The sequence below is a fragment of the Pseudophryne corroboree genome (genome assembly GCF_028390025.1).
Source record: "Pseudophryne corroboree isolate aPseCor3 chromosome 11 unlocalized genomic scaffold, aPseCor3.hap2 SUPER_11_unloc_6, whole genome shotgun sequence".
In the NCBI taxonomy this organism is placed as follows: domain Eukaryota; kingdom Metazoa; phylum Chordata; class Amphibia; order Anura; family Myobatrachidae; genus Pseudophryne; species Pseudophryne corroboree.
This window is the reverse complement of record NW_026967482.1, coordinates 63,107-86,359: the sequence shown is the minus strand read 5'-3', so window position 1 is coordinate 86,359 and position 23,253 is coordinate 63,107. Positions and strand designations below refer to the sequence as shown.

Here is a 23,253-nt window from a genome sequence, read left to right as displayed (position 1 = left end):
ATTGGAGTGCGTGTGTTCTGAGCAGTATAATTGGAGTGCGTGTGTCTGAGCAGTATACTTGGAGTGCGCGTGTCTGAGCAGTATGCGTGGAGTGCGTGTGTCTGAGCAGTATGCGTGGAGTGCGTGTGTCTGAGCAGTATGCGTGGAGTGCGTGTGTCTGAGCAGTATGCGTGGAGTGCGTGTGTCTGAGCAGTATGCGTGGAGTGCGTGTGTCTGAGCAGTATGAGTGGAGTGCGTGTGTTTGAGCAGTATACTTGGAGTGCGTGTGTCTGAGAAGTATACTTGGAGTGCGTGTGTCTGAGCAGTATGCGTGGAGTGCGTGTGTCTTAGCAGTATGCGTGGAGTGCGTGTGTCTGAGCAGTATGCGTGGAGTGCGTGTGTCTGAGCAGTATGCGTGGAGTGTGTGTGTCTGAGCAGTATGCGTGGAGTGCGTGTGTCTGAGCAGTATGCGTGGAGTGCGTGTGTCTGAACAGTATACTTGGAGTGCGTGTGTCTGAGCAGTATACTTGGAGTGCGTGTGTCTGAGAAGTATGCGTGGAGTGCGTGTGTCTGAGCAGTATGCGTGGAGTGCGTGTGTCTGAGCAGTATGCGTGGAGTGCGTGTGTCTGAGCGGTATGCGTGGAGTGCGTGTGTTCTGAGCGGTATACTTGGAGTGCGTGTGTTCTGAGCGGTATGCGTGGAGTGCGTGTGTCTGAGCAGTATGCGTGGAGTGCGTGTGTCTGAGCAGTATGCGTGGAGTGCGTGTGTCTGAGCAGTATGCGTGGAGAGTGTGTGTTCTGAGCAGTATACTTGGAGTGCGTGTGTCTGAGCAGTATGCGTGGAGTGCGTGTGTCTGAGCAGTATGCGTGGAGTGCGTGTGTCTGAGCAGTATACTTGGAGTGCGTGTGTTCTGAGCAGTATAATTGGAGTGCGTGTGTCTGAGCAGTATACTTGGAGTGCGTGTGTCTGAGCAGTATACTTGGAGTGCGCGTGTCTGAGCAGTATGCGTGGAGTGCGCGTGTCTGAGCAGTATGCGTGGAGTGCGTGTGTCTGAGCAGTATGCGTGGAGTTCGTGTGTCTTAGCAGTATGCGTGGAGTGCGTGTGTCTGAGCAGTATGCGTGGAGTGCGTGTGTTTGAGCAGTATGCGTGGAGTGCGTGTGTCTGAGCAGTATGCGTGGAGTGCGTGTGTCTGAGCAGTATGCGTGGAGTGCGTGTGTTCTGAGCGGTATACTTGGAGTGCGTGTGTTCTGAGCGGTATGCGCGGAGTGCGTGTGTCTGAGCAGTATGCGTGGAGTGCGTGTGTCTGAGCAGTATGCGTGGAGTGCGTGTGTCTGAGCAGTATGCGTGGAGAGTGTGTGTTCTGAGCAGTATACTTGGAGTGCGTGTGTCTGAGCAGTATGCGTGGAGTGCGTGTGTCTGAGCAGTATGCGTGGAGTGCGTGTGTCTGAGCAGTATACTTGGAGTGCGTGTGTTCTGAGCAGTATAATTGGAGTGCGTGTGTCTGAGCAGTATACTTGGAGTGCGCGTGTCTGAGCAGTATGCGTGGAGTGCGCGTGTCTGAGCAGTATGCGTGGAGTGCGTGTGTCTGAGCAGTATGCGTGGAGTGCGTGTGTCTGAGCAGTATGCGTGGAGTGCGTGTGTTTGAGCAGTATGCGTGGAGTGCGTGTGTCTGAGCAGTATGCGTGGAGTGCGTGTGTCTGAGCAGTATGCGTGGAGTGCGTGTGTCTGAGCAGTATGCGTGGAGTGCGTGTGTCTGAGCAGTATGCGTGGAGTGCGTGTGTCTGAGCAGTATGCGTGGAGTGCGTGTGTCTGAGCAGTATGCGTGGAGTGCGTGTGTCTGAGCAGTATACTTGGAGTGCGTGTGTCTGAGCAGTATGCGTGGAGTGTGTGTGAGCAGTATGCGTGGAGTGCGTGTGTCTGAGCAGTATGAGTGGAGTGCGTGTGTTTGAGCAGTATACTTGGAGTGCGTGTGTTCTGAGCAGTATAATTGGAGTGCGTGTGTCTGAGCAGTATACTTGGAGTGCGTGTGTCTGAGCAGTATGCGTGGAGTGCGTGTGTCTGAGCAGTATACTTGGAGTGCGCGTGTCTGAGCAGTATGCGTGGAGTGCGCGTGTCTGAGCAGTATGCGTGGAGTGCGTGTGTCTGAGCAGTATGCGTGGAGTGCGTGTGTCTGAGCAGTATGCGTGGAGTGCGTGTGTCTGAGCAGTATGCGTGGCGTGCGTGTGTCTGAGCAGTATACTTGGAGTGCGTGTGTCTGAGCAGTATGCGTGGAGTGTGTGTGTCTGAGCAGTATGCGTGGAGTGCGTGTGTCTGAGCAGTATGAGTGGAGTGCGTGTGTTTGAGCAGTATACTTGGAGTGCGTGTGTTCTGAGCAGTATAATTGGAGTGCGTGTGTCTGAGCAGTATACTTGGAGTGCGCGTGTCTGAGCAGTATACTTGGAGTGCGCGTGTCTGAGCAGTATGCGTGGAGTGCGCGTGTCTGAGCAGTATGCGTGGAGTGCGTGTGTCTGAGCAGTATGCGTGGAGTGCGTGTGTCTGAGCAGTATGCGTGGAGTGCGTGTGTCTGAGCAGTATACTTGGAGTGCGTGTGTCTGAGCAGTATGCGTGGAGTGCGTGTGTCTGAGCAGTATGCGTGGAGTGCGTGTGTCTGAGCAGTATGCGTGGAGTGCGTGTGTCTGAGCAGTATGCGTGGAGTGCGTGTGTCTGAGCAGTATGCGTGGAGTGCGTGTGTCTGAGCAGTATGCGTGGAGTGCGTGTGTCTGAGCAGTATGCGTGGAGTGTGTGTGTCTGAGCAGTATGCGTGGAGTGTGTGTGTCTGAGCAGTATGCGTGGAGTGCGTGTGTCTGAGCAGTATGAGTGGAGTGCGTGTGTTTGAGCAGTATACTTGGAGTGCGTGTGTTCTGAGCAGTATAATTGGAGTGCGTGTGTCTGAGCAGTATACTTGGAGTGCGCGTGTCTGAGCAGTATGCGTGGAGTGCGTGTGTCTGAGCAGTATGCGTGGAGTGCGTGTGTCTGAGCAGTATGCGTGGAGTGCGTGTGTCTGAGCAGTATGCGTGGAGTGCGTGTGTCTGAGCAGTATGCGTGGAGTGCGTGTGTCTGAGCAGTATGAGTGGAGTGCGTGTGTCTGAGAAGTATACTTGGAGTGCGTGTGTCTGAGCAGTATGCGTGGAGTGCGTGTGTCTTAGCAGTATGCGTGGAGTGCGTGTGTCTGAGCAGTATGCGTGGAGTGCGTGTGTCTGAGCAGTATGCGTGGAGTGTGTGTGTCTGAGCAGTATGCGTGGAGTGCGTGTGTCTGAGCAGTATGCGTGGAGTGCGTGTGTCTGAACAGTATACTTGGAGTGCGTGTGTCTGAGCAGTATACTTGGAGTGCGTGTGTCTGAGCAGTATGCGTGGAGTGCGTGTGTCTGAGCAGTATGCGTGGAGTGCGTGTGTCTGAGCAGTATGCGTGGAGTGCGTGTGTCTGAGCGGTATGCGTGGAGTGCGTGTGTTCTGAGCGGTATACTTGGAGTGCGTGTGTTCTGAGCGGTATGCGTGGAGTGCGTGTGTCTGAGCAGTATGCGTGGAGTGCGTGTGTCTGAGCAGTATGCGTGGAGTGCGTGTGTCTGAGCAGTATGCGTGGAGAGTGTGTGTTCTGAGCAGTATACTTGGAGTGCGTGTGTCTGAGCAGTATGCGTGGAGTGCGTGTGTCTGAGCAGTATGTGTGGAGTGCGTGTGTCTGAGCAGTATACTTGGAGTGCGTGTGTTCTGAGCAGTATAATTTGAGTGCGTGTGTCTGAGCAGTATACTTGGAGTGCGTGTGTCTGAGCAGTATACTTGGAGTGCGCGTGTCTGAGCAGTATGCGTGGAGTGCGCGTGTCTGAGCAGTATGCGTGGAGTGCGTGTGTCTGAGCAGTATGCGTGGAGTGCGTGTGTCTGAGCAGTATGCGTGGAGTGCGTGTGTCTGAGCAGTATGCGTGGAGTGCGTGTGTTTGAGCAGTATGCGTGGAGTGCGTGTGTCTGAGCAGTATGCGTGGAGTGCGTGTGTCTGAGCAGTATGCGTGGAGTGCGTGTGTCTGAGCAGTATGCGTGGAGTGCGTGTGTCTGAGCAGTATGCGTGGAGTGCGTGTGTCTGAGCAGTATGCGTGGAGTGCGTGTGTCTGAGCAGTATGCGTGGAGTGCGTGTGTTTGAGCAGTATGCGTGGAGTGCGTGTGTTTGAGCAGTATGCGTGGAGTGCGTGTGTCTGAGCAGTATGCGTGGAGTGCGTGTGTCTGAGCAGTATGCGTGGAGTGCGTGTGTCTGAGCAGTATGCGTGGAGTGCGTGTGTTCTGAGCAGTATTCTTGGAGTGCGTGTGTCTGAGCAGTATGCGTGGAGTGTGTGTGTGTGAGCAGTATGCGTGGAGTGCGTGTGTCTGAGCAGTATGAGTGGAGTGCGTGTGTTTGAGCAGTATACTTGGAGTGCGTGTGTTCTGAGCAGTATAATTGGAGTGCGTGTGTCTGAGCAGTATGCGTGGAGTGCGTGTGTCTGAACAGTATACTTGGAGTGCGTGTGTCTGAGCAGTATACTTGGAGTGCGTGTGTCTGAGCAGTATGCGTGGAGTGCGTGTGTCTGAGCAGTATGCGTGGAGTGCGTGTGTCTGAGCAGTATGCGTGGAGTGCGTGTGTCTGAGCAGTATGCGTGGAGTGCGTGTGTTTGAGCAGTATGCGTGGAGTGCGTGTGTTTGAGCAGTATACTTGGAGTGCGTGTGTCTGAGCAGTATGCGTGGAGTGCGTGTGTCTGAGCAGTATGCGTGGAGTGCGTGTGTCTGAGCAGTATGCGTGGAGTGCGTGTGTGAGCAGTATACTTGGAGTGCGTGTGTCTGAGCAGTATGCGTGGAGTGCGTGTGTCTGAGCAGTATGCGTGGAGTGCGTGTGTCTGAGCAGTATGCGTGGAGTGCGTGTGTCTGAGCAGTATGCGTGGAGTGCGTGTGTCTGAGCAGTATGCGTGGAGTGCGTGTGTCTGAGCAGTATACTTGGAGTGCGTGTGTCTGAGCAGTATGCGTGGAGTGCGTGTGTCTGAGCAGTATGCGTGGAGTGCGTGTGTCTGAGCAGTATGAGTGGAGTGCGTGTGTTTGAGCAGTATACTTGGAGTGCGTGTGTCTGAGCAGTATACTTGGAGTGCGTGTGTTCTGAGCAGTATGCGTGGAGTGCGTGTGTCTGAGCAGTATGCGTGGAGTGCGTGTGTCTGAGCAGTATACTTGGAGTGCGTGTGTTCTGAGCAGTGTACTTGGAGTGCGTGTGTCTGAGCAGTATACTTGGAGTGCGCGTATCTGAGCAGTATGCGTGGAGTGCGCGTGTCTGAGCAGTATGCGTGGAGTGCGTGTGTCTGAGCAGTATGCGTGGAGTGCGTGTGTCTGAGCAGTATGCGTGGAGTGCGTGTGTCTGAGCAGTATGCGTGGAGTAGGTGTGTTTGAGCAGTATGCGTGGAGTGCGTGTGTCTGAGCAGTATGCGTGGAGTGCGTGTGTCTGAGCAGTATGCGTGGAGTGCGTGTGTCTGAGCAGTATGCGTGGAGTGCGTGTGTCTGAGCAGTATGCGTGGAGTGCGTGTGTTTGAGCAGTATGCGTGGAGTGCGTGTGTTTGAGCAGTATACTTGGAGTGCGTGTGTCTGAGCAGTATGCGTGGAGTGCGTGTGTCTGAGCAGTATGCGTGGAGTGCGTGTGTCTGAGCAGTATGCGTGGAGTGCGTGTGTCTGAGCAGTATACTTGGAGTGCGTGTGTCTGAGCAGTATGCGTGGAGTGTGTGTGTGTGAGCAGTATGCGTGGAGTGCGTGTGTCTGAGCAGTATGAGTGGAGTGCGTGTGTTTGAGCAGTATACTTGGAGTGCGTGTGTTCTGAGCAGTATAATTGGAGTGCGTGTGTCTGAGCAGTATACTTGGAGTGCGCGTGTCTGAGCAGTATACTTGGAGTGCGCGTGTCTGAGCAGTATGCGTGGAGTGCGTGTGTCTGAGCAGTATGCGTGGAGTGCGTGTGTCTGAGCAGTATGCGTGGAGTGCGTGTGTCTGAGCAGTATGCGTGGAGTGCGTGTGTCTGAGCAGTATACTTGGAGTGCGTGTGTCTGAGCAGTATGCGTGGAGTGCGTGTGTCTGAGCAGTATGAGTGGAGTGCGTGTGTTTGAGCAGTATACTTGGAGTGCGTGTGTCTGAGCAGTATACTTGGAGTGCGTGTGTTCTGAGCAGTATGCGTGGAGTGCGTGTGTCTGAGCAGTATGCGTGGAGTGCGTGTGTCTGAGCAGTATACTTGGAGTGCGTGTGTTCTGAGCAGTATAATTGGAGTGCGTGTGTCTGAGCAGTATACTTGGAGTGCGTGTGTCTGAGCAGTATACTTGGAGTGCGCGTGTCTGAGCAGTATGCGTGGAGTGCGCGTGTCTGAGCAGTATGCGTGGAGTGCGTGTGCCTGAGCAGTATGCGTGGAGTGCGTGTGCCTGAGCAGTATGCGTGGAGTGCGTGTGTCTGAGCAGTATGCGTGGAGTGCGTGTGTCTGAGCAGTATGCGTGGAGTGCGTGTGTCTGAGCAGTATGCGTGGAGTGCGTGTGTCTGAGCAGTATGAGTGGAGTGCGTGTGTCTGAGCAGTATGCGTGGAGTGCGTGTGTTTGAGCAGTATGCGTGGAGTGCGTGTGTTTGAGCAGTATACTTGGAGTGCGTGTGTCTGAGCAGTATGCGTGGAGTGCGTGTGTCTGAGCAGTATGCGTGGAGTGCGTGTGTCTGAGCAGTATGCGTGGAGTGCGTGTGTCTGAGCAGTATGCGTGGAGTGCGTGTGTCTGAGCAGTATACTTGGAGTGCGTGTGTCTGAGCAGTATGCGTGGAGTGCGTGTGTCTGAGCAGTATGCGTGGAGTGCGTGTGTCTGAGCAGTATGAGTGGAGTGCGTGTGTTTGAGCAGTATACTTGGAGTGCGTGTGTCTGAGCAGTATACTTGGAGTGCGTGTGTTCTGAGCAGTATGCGTGGAGTGCGTGTGTCTGAGCAGTATGCGTGGAGTGCGTGTGTCTGAGCAGTATACTTGGAGTGCGTGTGTTCTGAGCAGTATAATTGGAGTGCGTGTGTCTGAGCAGTATACTTGGAGTGCGTGTGTCTGAGCAGTATACTTGGAGTGCGCGTGTCTGAGCAGTATGCGTGGAGTGCGCGTGTCTGAGCAGTATGCGTGGAGTGCGTGTGTCTGAGCAGTATGCGTGGAGTGCGTGTGTCTGAGCAGTATGCGTGGAGTGCGTGTGTCTGAGCAGTATGCGTGGAGTGCGTGTGTCTGAGCAGTATGCGTGGAGTGCGTGTGTCTGAGCAGTATGCGTGGAGTGCGTGTGTCTGAGCAGTATGCGTGGAGTGCGTGTGTCTGAGCAGTATACTTGGAGTGCGTGTGTTCTGAGCAGTATAATTGGAGTGCGTGTGTCTGAGCAGTATACTTGGAGTGCGTGTGTCTGAGCAGTATACTTGGAGTGCGTGTGTCTGAGCAGTATGCGTGGAGTGCGCGTGTCTGAGCAGTATGCGTGGAGTGCGTGTGTCTGAGCAGTATGCGTGGAGTGCGTGTGTCTGAGCAGTATGCGTGGAGTGCGTGTGTCTGAGCAGTATGCGTGGAGTGCGTGTGTCTGAGCAGTATGCGTGGAGTGCGTGTGTCTGAGCAGTATGCGTGGAGTGCGTGTGTCTGAGCAGTATGCGTGGAGTGCGTGTGTCTGAGCAGTGTGCGTGGAGTGCGTGTGTCTGAGCAGTATGCGTGGAGTGCGTGTGTCTGAGCAGTATGCGTGGAGTGCGTGTGTCTGAGCAGTATGCGTGGAGTGCGTGTGTTTGAGCAGTATACTTGGAGTGCGTGTGTCTGAGCAGTATGCGTGGAGTGCGGGTATCTGAGCAGTATGCGTGGAGTGCGTGTGTCTGAGCAGTATGCGTGGAGTGCGTGTGTCTGAGCAGTATACTTGGAGTGCGTGTGTCTGAGCAGTATGCGTGGAGTGTGTGTGAGCAGTATGCGTGGAGTGCGTGTGTCTGAGCAGTATGAGTGGAGTGCGTGTGTTTGAGCAGTATACTTGGAGTGCGTGTGTTCTGAGCAGTATAATTGGAGTGCGTGTGTCTGAGCAGTATACTTGGAGTGCGTGTGTCTGAGCAGTATGCGTGGAGTGCGTGTGTCTGAGCAGTATACTTGGAGTGCGCGTGTCTGAGCAGTATGCGTGGAGTGCGCGTGTCTGAGCAGTATGCGTGGAGTGCGTGTGTCTGAGCAGTATGCGTGGAGTGCGTGTGTCTGAGCAGTATGCGTGGAGTGCGTGTGTCTGAGCAGTATGCGTGGCGTGCGTGTGTCTGAGCAGTATACTTGGAGTGCGTGTGTCTGAGCAGTATGCGTGGAGTGCGTGTGTCTGAGCAGTATGCGTGGAGTGCGTGTGTCTGAGCAGTATACTTGGAGTGCGTGTGTCTGAGCAGTATGCGTGGAGTTTGTGTGTGTGAGCAGTATGCGTGGAGTGCGTGTGTCTGAGCAGTATGAGTGGAGTGCGTGTGTTTGAGCAGTATACTTGGAGTGCGTGTGTCTGAGCAGTATGCGTGGAGTGCGTGTGTCTGAGCAGTATGCGTGGAGTGCGTGTGTCTGAGCAGTATACTTGGAGTGCGCGTGTCTGAGCAGTATGCGTGGAGTGCGCGTGTCTGAGCAGTATGCGTGGAGTGCGTGTGTCTGAGCAGTATGCGTGGAGTGTGTGTGAGCAGTATGCGTGGAGTGCGTGTGTCTGAGCAGTATGAGTGGAGTGCGTGTGTTTGAGCAGTATACTTGGAGTGCGTGTGTTCTGAGCAGTATAATTGGAGTGCGTGTGTCTGAGCAGTATACTTGGAGTGCGTGTGTCTGAGCAGTATGCGTGGAGTGCGTGTGTCTGAGCAGTATACTTGGAGTGCGCGTGTCTGAGCAGTATGCGTGGAGTGCGCGTGTCTGAGCAGTATGCGTGGAGTGCGTGTGTCTGAGCAGTATGCGTGGAGTGCGTGTGTCTGAGCAGTATGCGTGGAGTGCGTGTGTCTGAGCAGTATGCGTGGCGTGCGTGTGTCTGAGCAGTATACTTGGAGTGCGTGTGTCTGAGCGGTATGCGTGGAGTGTGTGTGTCTGAGCAGTATGCGTGGAGTGCGTGTGTCTGAGCAGTATGAGTGGAGTGCGTGTGTTTGAGCAGTATACTTGGAGTGCGTGTGTTCTGAGCAGTATAATTGGAGTGCGTGTGTCTGAGCAGTATACTTGGAGTGCGCGTGTCTGAGCAGTATACTTGGAGTGCGCGTGTCTGAGCAGTATGCGTGGAGTGCGCGTGTCTGAGCAGTATGCGTGGAGTGCGTGTGTCTGAGCAGTATGCGTGGAGTGCGTGTGTCTGAGCAGTATGCGTGGAGTGCGTGTGTCTGAGCAGTATACTTGGAGTGCGTGTGTCTGAGCAGTATGCGTGGAGTGAGTGTGTCTGAGCAGTATGCGTGGAGTGCGTGTGTCTGAGCAGTATGAGTGGAGTGCGTGTGTTTGAGCAGTATACTTGGAGTGCGTGTGTCTGAGCAGTATACTTGGAGTGCGTGTGTTCTGAGCAGTATGCGTGGAGTGCGTGTGTCTGAGCAGTATGCGTGGAGTGCGTGTGTCTGAGCAGTATGCGTGGAGTGTGTGTGTCTGAGCAGTATGCGTGGAGTGTGTGTGTCTGAGCAGTATGCGTGGAGTGCGTGTGTCTGAGCAGTATGAGTGGAGTGCGTGTGTTCTGAGCAGTATAATTGGAGTGCGTGTGTTCTGAGCAGTATAATTGGAGTGCGTGTGTCTGAGCAGTATACTTGGAGTGCGCGTGTCTGAGCAGTATGCGTGGAGTGCGTGTGTCTGAGCAGTATGCGTGGAGTGCGTGTGTCTGAGCAGGTTGCGTGGAGTGCGTGTGTCTGAGCAGTATGCGTGGAGTGCGTGTGTCTGAGCAGTATGCGTGGAGTGCGTGTGTCTGAGCAGTATGAGTGGAGTGCGTGTGTTTGAGCAGTATACTTGGAGTGCGTGTGTCTGAGAAGTATACTTGGAGTGCGTGTGTTCTGAGCAGTATGCGTGGAGTGCGTGTGTCTGAGCAGTATGCGTGGAGTGCGTGTGTCTGAGCAGTATGCGTGGAGTGCGTGTGTCTGAGCAGTATGCGTGGAGTGCGTGTGTCTGAGCAGTATGCGTGGAGTGTGTGTGTCTGAGCAGTATGCGTGGAGTGCGTGTGTCTGAGCAGTATGCGTGGAGTGCGTGTGTCTGAACAGTATACTTGGAGTGCGTGTGTCTGAGCAGTATACTTGGAGTGCGTGTGTCTGAGCAGTATGCGTGGAGTGCGTGTGTCTGAGCAGTATGCGTGGAGTGCGTGTGTCTGAGCAGTATGCGTGGAGTGCGTGTGTCTGAGCGGTATGCGTGGAGTGCGTGTGTTCTGAGCGGTATACTTGGAGTGCGTGTGTTCTGAGCAGTATGCGTGGAGTGCGTGTGTCTGAGCAGTATGCGTGGAGTGCGTGTGTCTGAGCAGTATGCGTGGAGTGCGTGTGTCTGAGCAGTATGCGTGGAGAGTGTGTGTTCTGAGCAGTATACTTGGAGTGCGTGTGTCTGAGCAGTATGCGTGGAGTGCGTGTGTCTGAGCAGTATGCGTGGAGTGCGTGTGTTCTGAGCAGTATACTTGGAGTGCGTGTGTTCTGAGCGGTATACTTGGAATGCGTGTGTTCTGAGCGGTATGCGTGGAGTGCGTGTGTCTGAGCAGTATACTTGAAGTGCGTGTGTCTGAGCAGTATACTTGGAGTGCGTGTGTCTGAGCAGTATACGTGGAGTGCGTGTGTCTGAGCAGTATAGTTGGAGTGCGTGTGTTTTGAGCAGTATACTTGGAGTGTGTGTGTTCTGAGCAGTATACTTGGAGTGCGTGTGTTCTGAGCAGTATACTTGGAGTGCGTGTGTTCTGAGCAGTATACTTGGAGTGCGTGTGTCTGAGCAGTATACTTGGAGTGCGTGTGTTCTGAGCAGTATACGTGGAGTGCGTGTGTCTGAGCAGTATACTTGGAGTGCGTGTGTTCTGAGCAGTATACTTGGAGTGCGTGTGTTCTGAGCAGTATACGTGGAGTGCGTGTGTCTGAGCAGTATACTTGGAGTGCGTGTGTCTGAGCAGTATACGTGGAGTGCGTGTGTCTGAGCAGTATACTTGGAGTGCGTGTGTTCTGAGCAGTATACGTGGAGTGCGTGTGTCTGAGCAGTATACTTGGAGTGCGTGTGTCTGAGCAGTATACGTGGAGTGCGTGTGTTCTGAGCAGTATACTTGGAGTGCGTGTGTTCTGAGCAGTATACTTGGAGTGCGTGTGTTCTGAGCAGTATACTTGGAGTGCGTGTGTTCTGAGCAGTATACTTGGAGTGCGTGTGTCTGAGCAGTATACTTGGAGTGCGTGTGTCTGAGCAGTATGCGTGGAGTGCACACGAGTCTTTTATTAGAAGAAATCCAAGTAACACCGCTGCACAATTGAATAGGAGAGTGAAACGCATGTGTTCCTACTAAATACTCAACATAAAAAATCTTTTTATTTTATACTCTTGATTCCATTCTTGCCTTATATGTTGTCAGTTTTCTGTCACTGGGGGTCATTCCGAGTTGATCGCTCGCTAGCAGTTTTTAACATCCGTGCAAACGCTATTCCGCCGCCCACTGGGAGTGTATTTTAGCTTAGCAGAAGTGCGAACGTTTATATCGCAGAGCGCCTGCAAAAAAATTTTGTGTAGTTTCGGAGTAGCTCAAAACCTACTCAGCGCTTGCGATCACTTCAGACTGTTCAGTTCCGGATTTAACGTCACACACCCACCCAGCGTTCGCCCAGCCACGCCTGCGTTTTCCCTGGCACGCCTGCGTTTTTCCGAACACTCCCTGAAAACGGTCAGTTGCCACCCAGAAACGCCCACTTCATGTCAATCACTCTGCGGCCACCAGTGCGACTGAAATGCATCGCTAGACCCTGTGCAAAACGACATCGTTCGTTGTGCCCGTACATCGCGCGTGCACATTGCGCCGCATGCGCAGAACTGCCGTTTTTAAGCCTGATCGCTGCACTGTGAACAAATGCAGCCAGTGATCAATTCGGAATGACCACAGTTGTTCAATGTATGTATTCCGGTATTAGGAATACACAACAACATATACATTTTTATAAGTTTTATTTCTCCTAGATATTCATACTACACATTGTATAACCTTCTTACTAATACCTGAGCGCAGATTTGTACTTATACTAACAGTTACACATTCATTTTATTACGTATATTCTGTATCAAGAATAAATAAATTATATATTTCTCTAACGTCCTTGAGGATGCTGGGACACCGTAAGGACCATAGGGAATAGATGGGCTCCGCAGGAGATAGGGCACTTTAAGAAAGCTTTGGACTCTGGGTGTGCACTGGCTCCTCCCTCTATGCCCCTCCTCCAGACCTCAGTTTTATACTGTGCCCAGAGCAAGATGGGTGCACTGCAGAGAGCTCCCTGAGTTCTCTGCCTAGAAGCATTTTTGTTTGGATTTTTTTCTACTTTTTTACAGGGAGCACTGCTGGCAACAGGCTCCCTGCATCGAGGGACTGAGGAGAGAGGAGCAGACCTTCTTGTCTAAGATAGGCTCTGCTTCCTCGGCTACTGGACACCATTAGCTCCAGAGGGGGTGAACGCAGGTTCTTTCTGGGCGTCCACCCCCGGAGCCGCGCCGCCGTTCTCCTCACAGAGCTAGAAGAACAGAAGACAGAAGTCGTCAGGCGGCAGAAGCCTTCAGCTTCACGGAGGTAACGCACAGCACTGCAGCTGTGCGTCATTGCTCCCATACACCTCACACACTCCGGTCACTGTAAGGGTGCAGGGCGCGGGGGGGATGGGCGCGCTCTGGGCAGCAATATAAACCTCTACATGGCAAAAGACAATATGCATGTACAGGTGGGCACTGTACATGTATATAAAAGAGCCCCCGCCATATTTTAGTAAGTTTGAGCGGGACAGAAGCCTGCCGCCGAGGGGGCGGGGCTTCTCCCTCAGCACTCACCAGCGCCATTTTCTCTCCACAGCACCGCTGAGAGGAAGCTCCCCGGACTCTTCCCTGCTTACACACGGTGAAGGGGTGTTTAAAAGAGAAGGGGGGCGGGGGCACATAATTGGCGGTTTTCATATTATACAGCGCTGCTGGGGAAAAACATTTTGTGTTGGTCTCCAGGGTCATTGCGCTGGGGTGTGTGCTGGCATACTCTCTCTCTGTCTCTCCAAAGGGCCTTGAAGGGGATACTGTCTTCAGAAAAGAGGTTCCCTGTGTGTGTGAAGTGTGTCGGTACGCGTGTGTCGACATGTTTGCCGAGGAAGGCTCGCTTAATGTGGAGGGGGAGTGCTTGAATGTCATGTCGCCGTCGGCAACACCGACACCGGAATGGGTGGATATGCTGAATATCTTGAATGCAAATGTCAATCTATTGCATAAAAGGTTGCACAAGGCTGAATCTAGGGATCAGTCAGATAGCCAGTCCATGCCTGTCCCTGTGGCGTCAGGCCCTTCGGGGTATCAGAAGCGCACCATATCCCAGATCGATGACACAGATACCGACACGGATACTGACTCTAGTGTCGACTATGAAGATGCAAAATTACAGCCGAGGGTGGCAAAAGGTATTCGGTACATGATTATTGCCATTAAAGAGGTTTTGCATATTACTGAGGAACCCCCTGTCCCTGACACGAGGGTACACATGTATAAAGGGAAACCGCCTGAAGTCACCTTTCCGTCCTCATTTGAACTGAGTGAATTGTGCGAAAAGGCTTGGGAATCTCCGGATAGGAGACCACAAGTTCCCAAAAGGATTCTTATGGCGTATCCTTTTCCACAAACGGACAGGATACGATGGGAATCTTCGCCTAAAGTAGACAAGGCGCTGACACGCTTGTCCAAAAAGGTGGCACTGCCTTCTCAGGATACGGCTTCCCTCAAGGATCCTGCTGACCACAGGCAGGAAATTACCTTGAAGCACATTTACACTCATTCAGGTACTATTGCTAGACCGGCTATGGCGTCGGCCTGGGTTTGTAGTGCGGTTGTGGCATGGGCAGACTCCTTATCTACGGAGATTGACACCTTAGATAGGGATGCTATTCAAATGACCATAGAGCATATCAGAGATGCTGCCTTGTATATGAGAGATGCTCAGAGAGACATTTGTTTATTAAGCTCCAGAATAAATGCTATGTCTATTTCTGCAAGGCGGCTCTTGTGGACCCGACAGTGGACGGGAGACGCCGATTCAAAGCGGCATATGGAGTCCTTGCCTTACAAAGGGGAGGAGTTGTTTGGAGACGGCCTCTCGGACCTTGTCTCTACTGCTACGACTGGTAAGTCGAATTTCTTACCTTATGTCCCCCCGCAGCATCCAAAAAAGGCACCTCATTATCAAATGCAGTCCTTTCGTTCCAATAAAAACAAAAAGGTACGGGGATCGTCCTTTGTTGCCAGAGGGAAAGGCAGGGGAAAGAAGCTGCACACAGCTAGTTCCCAAGAGCAGAAGTCCTCCCCTGCGTCTGCAAAGTCCACCGCATGACGCTGGGGCTTCCCGGGGGGAGGCAGATCTAGTGGGGGCTCGTCTTCGGTTTTTCAGCCACGTCTGGGTTCACTCGCAGGTGGATCCCTGGGCATTAGAGATTGTTTCTCAAGGATACAGGCTGGAATTCGAAGACTTGCCTCCTCGACGGTTTTTCAAGTCGGCTCTGCCGGCTTCCCCGTCAGAGAGGGAGCTAGTGTTGGCAGCAATCCAAAAATTGTATATTCAACAGGTGATTGTCACAGTTCCTCATCTCCAGCAAGGAGAGGGATATTACTCAACCCTGTTTGTGGTCCCCAAACCGGACGGTTCGGTCAGACCCATTTTAAACCTAAAATCCCTGAACCTGTACTTGAAGAGGTTCAAGTTCAAAATGGAATCACTCAGGGCGGTCATCGCCAGCCTGGAGGGGGGGGGGGGATTGGATGGTGTCCCTGGACATAAAGGATGCTTACCTTCATGTTCCGGTATTCCCCCCTCATCAGGCGTTCCTGAGATTTGCAGTGCAGGACTGTCACTACCAATTTCAGACGTTGCCGTTTGGGCTTTCCACGGCCCCGAGGATTTTCACCAAGGTAATGGCGGAAAAGATGGTGCTCCTGCGCAGGCAGGGGGTCACAATTATCCCATACTTGGACGATCTCCTCATAAAGGCGAGATCTCAGGAGAAGTTGCTGGACAGCGTGTCTCTGTCCATGAAGACGTTGCAGTTACACGGCTGGATTCTCAATATACCGAAGTCCCAGCTAGTCCCTACAACGCGTCTAACTTTTTTGGGCCTGATTCTAGGCACAGACCAGAAAAAGGTTTTTCTTCCGGTCGAAAAGGTTCAGGAGCTCATAGCCCTGGTCAGGAACCTATTAAAACCAAAACAGGTTTCAGTGCAACATTGCACGCGGGTCTTGGGGAAGATGGTGGCTTCATACGAGGCCATCCCTTTCGGCAGGTTCCATGCGAGGACTTTTCAATGGGACCTCTTGGGCAGGTGGTCCGGGTCCCATTTACAAATGCATTGAAGGATCACCCTGTCTCCCAGGACCAGGGTATCTCTCCTGTGGTGGCTGCACAGTGCTCACCTACTAGAGGGTCGCAGGTTTGGCATTCAGGACTGGGTCCTGGTGACCACGGACGCAAGCCTCCGAGGCTGGGGAGCAGTCACACTGGGAAGAAATTTCCAAGGTCTCTGGTCAAATCTAGAGACTTGTCTCCACATCAACGCCCTGGAGTTGAGGGCCATATACAACGCCCTGCATCAAGCGGAGGAATTGCTTCGGGAAAAAACGGTTCTGATTCAGTCAGACAATGTTACGGCAGTGGCTCATATAAACCGCCAAGGCGGAACGAGGAGCAGAGTGGCCATGGCAGAAGCGACCAGGATTGTACGCTGGGCGGAAGGCCATGTAAGCGCGCTATCAGCAGTGTTCATCCTGGGGGTGGACAACTGGGAGGCGGGCTTCCTCAGCAGGCACGACCTGCATCCGGGAGAGTGGGGACTTCATCAAGAAGTCTTCGCACAGATCACGGGTCGGTGGGGACTGCCTCAAATATACATGATGGCATCCCGTGTCAACAAAAAGCTAAAGCGGTATTGCGCCAGGTCAAGGGACCCTCAGGCGGTAGCGGTAGACGCTCTGGTGACACCTTGGGTGTTCAGATCGGTCTATGTGTTTCCTCCTCTTCCTCTCATACCCAAAGTGTTGAGAATAATAAGAATAAGCAGGGTCAGAACAATCCTCATTGTTCCAGATTGGCCACGGAGGACTTGGTATCCGGAGCTGCAAGAGTTGCTCACAGAAGATCCGTGGCCTCTTCCTCTAAGGCAGGACCTGCTGCGGCAGGGGCCCTGTCTGTTCCAAGACTTACCGCGGCTGAGTTTGACGGCATGGCAGTTGAACGCCGGATCCTAGCGGAAAAAGGGATTCCGGAGGAGGTCATTCCTACCCTGATCAAGGCTAGGAAAGACGTGACGTTAAAACATTATCACCGTATATGGCGAAAATATGTTTCTTGGTGTGAGGCCAGAGCTGCTCCTACGGAGGAGTTCCATTTGGGCCGTCTACTTCACTTCCTTCAAACAGGAGTGACTTTGGGCCTGAAATTAGGGTCCATAAAGGTCCAAATTTCGGCCTTATCCATTTTCTTTCAAAGAGAATTAGCCTCTCTTCCTGAAGTACAGACTTTTGTGAAGGGTGTGCTGCATATTCAGCCTCCCTTTGTGCCTCCGGTGGCGCCTTGGGATCTTAAAGTGGTGTTACGTTTCCTCAAGTCACCTTGGTTTGAACCACTCAAAACTGTGGAGTTGAAATACCTCACGTGGAAAGTGGTCATGTTGTTGGCATTGGCTTCGGCAAAACGTGTTTCAGAATTGGCAGCTTTATCACATAAAAGCCCATACTTGGTTTTTCACGTGGATAGGGCAGAGTTGAGGACTCGTCCTCAATTTCTGCCAAAAGTGGTCTCATCTTTTCATGTGAACCAACCTATTGTCGTGCCTGTGGCTACACGGGACTTGAAGGATTCAGAGTCCCTGGATGTGGTCAGGGCTTTGAAGATTTATGTGACCAGAACGGCTAGAATCAGGAAGACTGAAGCTCTGTTTGTTCTGTATGCGGCCAACAAGGCTCCTACTTCAAAGCAGACTATTGCTCGCTGGATCTGTAATACGATTCAGCAGGCGCATTCTACGGCAGGTTTGCCATTGCCTAAATCGGTTAAGGCCCATTCCACTAGGAAAGTGGGCTCTTCTTGGACGGCTGCCCGAGGGGTCTCGGCATTACAGTTGTGCCGAGCAGCTACTTGGTTGGGTTCAAACACCTTTGCAAAGTTCTACAAGTTTGATACCCTGGCTGATGAGGACCTCATATTTGCTCAATCGGTGCTGCAGAGTCATCCGCACTCTCCCGCCCGTTTGGGAGCTTTGGTATAATCCCCATGGTCCTTACGGAGTCCCCAGCATCCACTAGGATGTTAGAGAAAATAAGATTTTACTTACCGGTAAATCTATTTCTCGTAGTCCGTAGAGGATGCTGGGCGCCCGTCCCAAGTGCGGACTTCTTCTGCAAGACTTGTATATAGTTGTTGCTTACATAAGGGTTATGTTATAGTTTATCGGTTGAACCGTGGCTATGTTGTTGTACATACTGTTGACTGGGTAGTGTATCACAAGTTATACGGTGTGATTGGTGTGGCTGGTATGGATCTCGCCCTTAGATTTACAAAAATCCTTCCTCGAACTGTCCATCTCCTCTGGGCACAGTTTCCCTAACTGAGGTCTGGAGGAGGGGCATAGAGGGAGGAGCCAGTGCACACCCAGAGTCCAAAGCTTTCTTAAAGTGCTCTATCTCCTGCGGAGCCCGTCTATCCCCATGGTACTTACGGAGTCCCAGCATCTTCTACGGACTACGAGAAATAGATTTACCGGTAAGTAAAATCTTATTATTTTTTAAATCAGTTACACGTATGTATTTTCTTGTTTAAGAGTGAGCGCTGGGAGTAACCTAGACACACATGTCTGATGGATTTGTCTTACAATTTCCTATATACTACAGTGTTGTTTAATATGATGTTGCTTTGTAAAGTCTATACAATATTAGTATTATTATTATTATTATCCTTTATTTATATGGCGCCACAAGGGATCCGCAGCGCCCATTACACAGTAAATAATAAAATGAGCAAACAAGAAAACCGCACTTACAGTACATGACAATATAGGACAGGTATAGAAAACCCGGGGTTAGGTGCCATCAAAGGGAGCATGGAGTATGAGATAGTGTAAGTAAGAGAAGGAAAGGCACATGAGGAAAGAAGTCCCTGCTCTTGTGAGCTTACAATCTAAAAGGTGAGGGGCTAACAGACTGGAGTGACACAGAAGGGGTAGACAGTGAGCATAGACAAGAGGGTTAGGAGGAGAGTTGGCTTGGTTTGGTGAAGAAGTGGATCTTGAGAGCCTGTTTGAAGTTTTGTAGAGAGGTGGAGAGTCAGATGGGGAGAGGTAGAGAATTCCAGAGAAAGGGAGCAGCACGTGAAAAATCTTGTCGGTAGGAGTGGGAGGAGGTAATCAGAAGACAGGAGAGACGGCGTGCATTAGTAGAGCGAAGAGGACAGGTGGGAGTGTAAAGAGAGATAAGGTCAGAGATGTAGATGGGAGAGGAGTGGGTGAGGGCTTTGTAAGCGAGTGTGAGAAGCTTGAAATGGATTCTGAAAGGGAAGGGGAGCCAGTGAGGGGCTAGTAAGAGAGGAGAGGTGGACGTAGTACGTTTGGTGAGGAAGATGAGACGGGCAGCAGCATTGAGGATAGATTGGAGTGGAGAGAGGTATTTGTCAGGGAGGCCAGATAGGAGGAGATTACAGTAGTCCAGTCTGGAGATGACCAGTGAGTGGATGAGGGTCTTAGCAGCGTCCTGGGTGAGAAAGGGTCTGATCCTGGAAATATTTTTGTGAGGTACTGAATGTGTGGTTTGAAGGAGAGGGAGGAGACAAGGATAAGGATTACTCCAAGACAGCGCACATGGGGGCTAGAGGAGATAGTAGTGCCATCAATAGATAATGAGATTGTGGGAGGTGAGGGTATGCGGGAGGGAGGGAAGTCTTAGACATGTTAGGTGTAAGAAAGCGCTGGGACATCCAGGAGGAGACAGCAGAGCGACAGTTGGAGATACGAGTGAGGAGAGCCGGGGAGAGGTCAGGGGAGGAAAGATAGATCTGAGTATCCTCAGCGTAGAGATGAAGAGCTAATGAGCTCACCTAATGAGGATGTGTGTAATAATAATCTGATCATAGCAGTAACTTGGTGTCCTGCTTGCATACAGATAGGTAAAGATGGTGGCTGAGAACAGGAGGCAGCATTAGATGACCATGCCCAGTCCTGGTATTTTATAAAGAGAGCCACGCATAGAGAGAATGGCGGCGCCCCCTGATAACCAGCGCGCAGCGTCCAGCGTTTTCACTCTGTATTTAAGTTGTAATCTCCTGACATAACGCGTTTGGAGGACTTTCTGCCCCTGTTCCTGCCCTGGTACTGCCATGATTCCTGCAGACACCTGGTGCTTGTTGTCGGGTGTCTGTCCAGTGCTCCGAGTGCAAAGTACATTAGCACAAACCTATATATTCATGTGACTCCAGAACCAGCTCAGTATCTCATCTCCGTCACAGCTAACGTTTTACACATCAGCCATTGTAGCCGATCAGGAGCACATCTGCATGCGATTAGCTGGGCTGAGGCTGACCTGTCACTGTTATGTCCGTAACCCGCAGCTGTTTCTGGCCCTTCTTCAATTCATAAAATGTCATTGTTTCCGTACTGTAAGTACCTGACTGTTCTTGTGTGACAATGTCTGTGTTCTCCACCAATCAGAATGAGACCAATGCGAAGGTTACTAATACAATGACGACTGTGCGGCAGAGAAAGAGGGTCAACGCGTCTGAGCAAAGTCACCACAGATCGCCTGCGCAAAAGGTCGCAAAGCAGAATGCAAAAGATGTTACCGGTGAGTTTATGTACCGTATATAAGCACTTGTTTATTGTGGGATGTTTTATTGACAATCACAATGACACAATCATTATATAGACACCATAATATCCATACATACAATGTGTTGACAGCCAAAAAGTCGACGGGTACATCATGTTGACACACAAGTCTGAACTTAACCCCTGTTGTGGGGGCGAGGAGGGGCTGTTGTGGGGACGGGGAGGGGCTGTTGTGGGGACGAGGAGGGGCTGTTGTGGGGGCGGGGAGGGGCTGTTGTGGGGGCGGGGAGGGGCTGTTGTGGGGGCGGGGAGGGGCTGTTGTGGGGGCAGGGAGGGGCTGTTGTGGGGCCGAGGAGGGGCTGTTGTGGGGCCGGGGAGGGGCTGTTGTGGGGGCGGGGAGGGGCTGTTGTGGGGGCGGGGAGGGGCTGTTGTGGGGGCGGGGAGGGGCTGTTGTGGGGGCAGGGAGGGGCTGTTGTGGGGCCGAGGAGGGGCTGTTGTGGGGGCGGGGAGGGGCTGTTGTGGGGGCGGGGAGGGGCTGTTGTGGGGGCGAGGAGGGGCTGTTGTGGGGGCGAGGAGGGGCTGTGTGGGGGCGGGGAGGGGCTGTTGTGGGGGCGGGGAGGGGCTGTTGTGGGGGCGAGGAGGGGCTGTTGTGGGGGCGGGGAGGGGCTGTTGTGGGGGCGAGGAGGGGCTGTTGTGGGGGCGGGGAGGGGCTGTTGTGGGGGCGAGGAGGGGCTGTTGTGGGGCCGGGGAGGGGCTGTTGTGGGGGCGGGGAGGGGCTGTTGTGGGGGCAGGGAGGGGCTGTTGTGGGGGCAGGGAGGGGCTGTTGTGGGGCCGAGGAGGGGCTGTTGTGGGGGCGGGGAGGGGCTGTTGTGGGGGCGGGGAGGGGCTGTTGTGGGGGCAGGGAGGGGCTGTTGTGGGGGCAGGGAGGGGCTGTTGTGGGGCCGAGGAGGGGCTGTTGTGGGGGCGGGGAGGGGCTGTTGTGGGGCGGGGAGGGGCTGTTGTGGGGGCGGGGAGGGGCTGTTGTGGGGGCGGGGAGGGGCTGTAGTGGGGCCGAGGAGGGGCTGTTGAGGGGGCGGGGAGGGGCTGTTGTGGGGGCGGGGAGGGGCTGTTGTGGGGGCGGGGATGTTGTGGGGGCGGGGAGGGGCTGTTGTGGGGGCGGGGAGGGGCTGTTGTGGGGGCGGGGGGGGGGGGGGCTGCGCAGCTTCTCATTCTTACCGGCTTATGCTAGCCTCTGTGTACTCTGCTACAGTAAAGGTGAGATCAGTGACCCCACATGGCACTGCTTATGTTACGTGCAGACAATTGGCATGAACACATTACATGGATCATTTACATGATTGTGGCTGGAAATGTGTAAGACGGACCAGGGTCAGAGGAGAAAGTCTCCGGCCTGTTACTTGCATTGTGTGATGCTCTGAGAGAATGTGTAATAATCAGAATGCTTCTTGTCTCCTCTGATTACAGGCCCCAGTGCATGGAGTCTACTGTGTTACATTGTAGGAGGGATAATCGCTTTGTGTCTTGGGCTACTCACCTCTTACTATGTGGCCACCCTCCATGAGAACGATTTGTGGTTCTCCAATATTAAGGTGCAATACAATATTACTTTATTAAGGCTTTCTATTGCTATCACTCTCCTCTCGTCTGCCCCTCAGTCTGCCGCCTGTTACTCATCCTTGACTCTTCCCTCTGCCAAACCTCTTATTCATACCCTTGTCATTTCCCACTTGGACTACTGCAACCTCCTTCTCTCTGGTTTCCCTCTGTCTTGTCTCTCAGTGCTGCCGCTTACCTAATCTTCCTTTCTCATCTCTCCCTCAACTCCTTCATTGGCTTCCTTCCTCCTGCCGAATCCAGTTTAACATCTTCAGCCTCGGTCACTCCTCTCACTCCTTTGTCTCCAACCCCATCTCAATCTTTTCAACCTCTCACCCTCTCTGCTTTTCCTCTGATTGGCTTCTGGTCTCCTTGCTGACTACCTCCTCCCACTGCCGCATCCAAGACTTATTTTTGGTTGCTCCCCCCTCTACTCTTCTGCCCTATTAGACTCTCTACCAGCCTGCCATGCCATGAAAACCCACCTGTGTGAGATCCTCCCAGTTCTCCTCTCACTCTTATCTCACACTGTCTGTAAATCACTTTCCCGTTCACCTCCCATGTTTACTCTCCTTATAGTGTAAGTTCTCACCAGCACCACCGTCTTGTTGGTGTTATGGAACTCCAGCACAATTGTGTAAGACCCCTAGAGCCAGAAGGAGGGTTTTCTGCCTATAACAGCCGCCCATTGTTCCCTTACTGCTCGATGTGCACACTGGTACTTAGGGTGCCACAAGGACTTAAACCTCCAGCAGTAGAGGCTTACACAATTGGCAGGAGACCACCAGATGAGAGGCTGGAGTAGTGACAGACTCACTGGACCACAGGAGGTAGGAGCAGGGTAGATCGGTATCTCAGCCAGGACAGATGAGGCACTGTGAGCTGGTATATCTAACAGACTGAGTACTGGAGTACTGAAGAGGCAGATGGAGGGTAACAGACTCTGGAGCAAGACGTGGGTACAGACAGGCAGGTAAACGGACAGAGTATACACAGAACCGTCAGAGAATGCTGGAATGGAGGACAGGGACCAGCTATTTACACGGTAGCATAAACTATAACCGGGAGGGAGGTGCTGACGTAAAACAAGGAAAGCCACCAGTAGCACAGCCAGAGAGGCAGGGGCACAAATTAAGATAAATCACATGCAGCTGCAGCGCTGCACGTATTCAGCAGCCCAAGACAGAGCGTTCCGGTTTAGCAAGGCAAGCAGAGATGCAGTAGCAGTCTGGCGTCCTCGTTGTCTAGCGACAGGCGGGACCGCCAGCCTTTGCGTCTGAAAAGACGCAACGTTCCGGTTAAAAGGTATAAATGCGACACCCCCCTATTGGCGCTAATCCTTAACACCTACAGGCTAGGTGTAATATTGCAGTGAACATTTGTGATAATACACCTGACAACGCACTGGTTGTAAATGAAATATGGCAAGAATTTAATCTAAAACATGGAGTAAAATACAATAAAACAAGAGAAAATAGAAAAACATGAGGCTAAATAGCCCAGAAGGGGAAATGTTCCTACCGGTCAGGTGTGACAAAACAGAGTGTCCCCGGGAAAAATACCCTACTTGTGACTCCAAGGCTCGTATCCCCGATAACAGTCCACAGTCAGTCCAAAACCTGCAGAAATTGCAGAGGAGGTTGTCCCCGTGGGCGCTAAGCAACAACTGGGACTCACGTCGGGAGCAAG

General features: G+C 52.6%; 1 protein-coding gene across 1 annotated transcript in view; it reads left to right on the top strand.

Annotated features, from left to right (window-relative positions):
• The window catches only part of LOC134982199 (probable C-mannosyltransferase DPY19L3), a gene marked incomplete at its 3' end in the record, with an annotated part of 187,781 nt that overhangs the window by 110,260 nt on the left and 54,268 nt on the right, over window positions 1-23,253 (top strand). The window contains exons 2-3 of the mRNA XM_063948703.1: window positions 19,852-19,984; window positions 21,433-21,557. Of these exons, the coding sequence (XP_063804773.1) occupies window positions 19,882-19,984; window positions 21,433-21,557 (228 nt within the window). The remainder of the gene's footprint in view (window positions 1-19,851; window positions 19,985-21,432; window positions 21,558-23,253) is intronic.